Raw genomic sequence first — 2910 nt, 5'->3', positions numbered from 1 at the left:
TTATGTTAGAGGTAATCATATTGCCTCAAATTTGTCAGAAGTCTACCCTACGTCCCCCTGGTCACACTAGTGTGATTATGTAGTTTGGACGGATTCACATATGTGTGAATCCGTCCAAACATATTCAAATTTAATTTTGAGATTTCAAGTCTTACTACCAAATCACAGTAACAGTCATCCAGCACTGTGATCTAGGTGATCACAGTGATGTGAATCTCTACTTTAGGCGGATTTCTGTAGTTTGGTTGGATTCACATGGAGGTGAATCCACTGAATCATTATTATAAGATCAGTGATAACTTTTCAATTAGATGACTTGGGCATACAAGTCATATACATATGACTTGTAATGTCGGAGATATGTGTATATATTAATCACATTGCACATTGATTTTAAGTTGAATGTGTTTTTTAGGCTGATCATGATAAATATACACATTATCAGATCTAATACCTGGATGTGAAAGTGTCCATATAACCACACCTTTGACAGTATTGGGAAATGTCTGGATCTGAGTGAATTTTTGGAATCAGATAGGTTCTATTACCTTATGGCAATACTTGTTAGCCATGAGGTGTTTACCTGCAAGATGTTACAACTTCTTATCAAGAATGGGTGATTGTCTTTCACACGGGGTGAATGTCATTCACACGGGGTGATTGTCTTTCACACGGGGTGATTGTCTTTCACACGGGGTGATTGTCTTTCACCATGATGTGAATGCGTGATCATGATTCACATGGCCTGAAATGATGGGTACAGCTTGAAATCACCGCTGTGTGAATGTCATTCACACGGGGTGAATGTCTTTCACCATGCTGTGAATGTCAATCACATCAATGTGATTCACATTCATACCAAATTTTGTGAATGCGTAATCATGATTCACATGGCCTGAAATGAAATGAGACCTTATATAGATATTCAATGTGTTATGACCAGTAGGTGATCATGAATCACATTGACATCATTCAAAACAAATCAATACCAATCATTTTGGACAAATATAAAGATGGAAAAAGAGTTAAAACTGAAAACAAAACTATTTTGGAAAAATAGAATAAAGATGGAAATCCATCTTCCATCGGTGTGTATTTTTGAAATGAATGTATAAGATCATTCGTCCTCATCAACATCCTCATCAATATCTCCCAAACCATTCCACTCTTCCTCTGATTCGTCTAAGTCTTCATCCACATCCATGTCAAAGTTGTCATTTTCCTGCTAATCCTGAATATCCTGTGTCATCATCACTAGATCTTCTGTCGCTGAAACACTTTCATCCGCAGTCTCTTCAAGAGGTTCTGAATCTGCTTTGATTTTTTCCATCTTGAACTTATTTGCTTGTACATCCTGCAGCCAAAGGCTTCTACGACTATTCATGGCATTAAAACCCAGTTTCAGGACCTCAGAAGGAAGTTTGGAACCTGGTAGTTGGATAATATTAATACCATGGTCTTCCCGTAACAAAGAAACTGGGTCTGGTCCACGGGGGAAACCTTGTTCCTTCCCGGTCAAGGAACCTGTCATAAATTATAAAAATGTATTTGTTAGATATTGACAAAGATTATCCAGCTATTTCTGATAGCTGTGTACGTACTGAAACTTCCTCGCAGCAACAGTGCCAGATCAGCTTTGAATATATCACCAGGATCGGTTTTTCGAACCTTTCCACCATTTGACATAACATTAGGTCCAACTATTTGAGCAACTGCCTCGGCCACCGAAAGGCCTTGGGCGTGTGCGGCAAATACCTTGCCGAAGTTGCTCTTCTTATTGACATATACAGCCATTGCATCGTGAGACGTGAACTCCCTAGCCCATCCAGGCGATCCGCAGGAAGCCTCAGTTGAAGCATGGGTGCTACAAGCCAAGAGGTAGTATGAGAACTCCATGTTATTGGATTCGTTTTCAATCTATGAAAGAGAACCTTTTTTCAGTTAAGCTATAAAGTTTAGATATTATCTGACAACTTACATCGCTGTGGATCCGCTCTATGCATTTGAGAGATTTGCGGTTGAAATCGGGAAGAGAAGGACCACCTTGCCCAGATGCAAGTTTTGCATATTCCTTGGCTACCTTGTCTTTACAAACCAATTCATCGTAGAATCCTTGTAATTTAGTGAGTACTTCTGGCTGAAGCTGAAGTTTCTCTACATCACTTTCATCGTCATCATCCCCGGAATTGTGAACCAGGCCGGACAAAGTGTAAAAGACTGAAGGCTCAAACACTTCTCGATGCTCTAGAGGCATAGCTGTCCAGATCTTCCCTAGCTTACGGTTTCGAGCAGCCAATATTCCCTTATGTCCTTTGCCTGCAGGCACTGTATTTAGTGTGTGGAAAGATTAGCGTGATTAGCATGATTAGCGTGATTAGATCTTGATTAGATCTTGAATCTATATGTAGAGAGATGTACTTACTTCGGTAATCACGTCTTGCTTTGCTGTACTTTAAGAATATTTGATAGCGTCCGCCTTTGCGCCGGCCTCCAAGCTCACCCCTGAAAACGGGTTGTCAAAAACGCGAAGGCAAGAAATTTTCAAAAAGACCAAATTGAAGTAGGCCATTGCTATTTGCAGCCCACAAGAGAACCATGTAGGCGCTGCCAAAACAGCGCCTACATGGGTGTTTCCCACGAAAAAGCGCCTACATTTATGATGTAGGCGCTGAAAACCATCTAAAATGACGCCTACATGATAAACAACCCATGTAGGCGTCATTTGGTTACGCCTACATTCAAAAAATGAAATGTAGGCGTAATTTTCAAGCACCTACATATCTAATTTGAAATGTAGGCGCTATTTTTGAGCGCCTACATTCAATTTTCAGCTCAAATAAGCGCCTACATGCAGTCTTGCATATGTAGGCGCTCCAAATCCAACACCTACAACTCTAGACTGGTCTGACG

General features: G+C 40.4%; 1 protein-coding gene across 1 annotated transcript; it reads right to left on the bottom strand.

Moving 5' to 3' along the window:
- Positions 1–1225: 1225 nt before the first annotated feature.
- Positions 1226–2254, bottom strand: MELLADRAFT_90479 (uncharacterized protein; the record flags this gene model as incomplete). Its single annotated transcript, XM_007413615.1, has 3 exons — positions 1226–1524; positions 1602–1917; positions 1979–2254. 3 exons carry the CDS (start codon positions 2252–2254, stop codon positions 1226–1228), a joined length of 891 nt encoding a protein of 296 aa, XP_007413677.1.
- Positions 2255–2910: the final 656 nt, after the last annotated feature.

The sequence above is a fragment of the Melampsora larici-populina genome, assembly GCF_000204055.1.
Source record: "Melampsora larici-populina 98AG31 unplaced genomic scaffold MELLAscaffold_38, whole genome shotgun sequence".
Lineage (NCBI taxonomy): Eukaryota > Fungi > Basidiomycota > Pucciniomycetes > Pucciniales > Melampsoraceae > Melampsora > Melampsora laricis-populina.
Note: the sequence above shows the minus strand (reverse complement) of the source record. Positions and strands in the feature narration are given on the sequence as shown.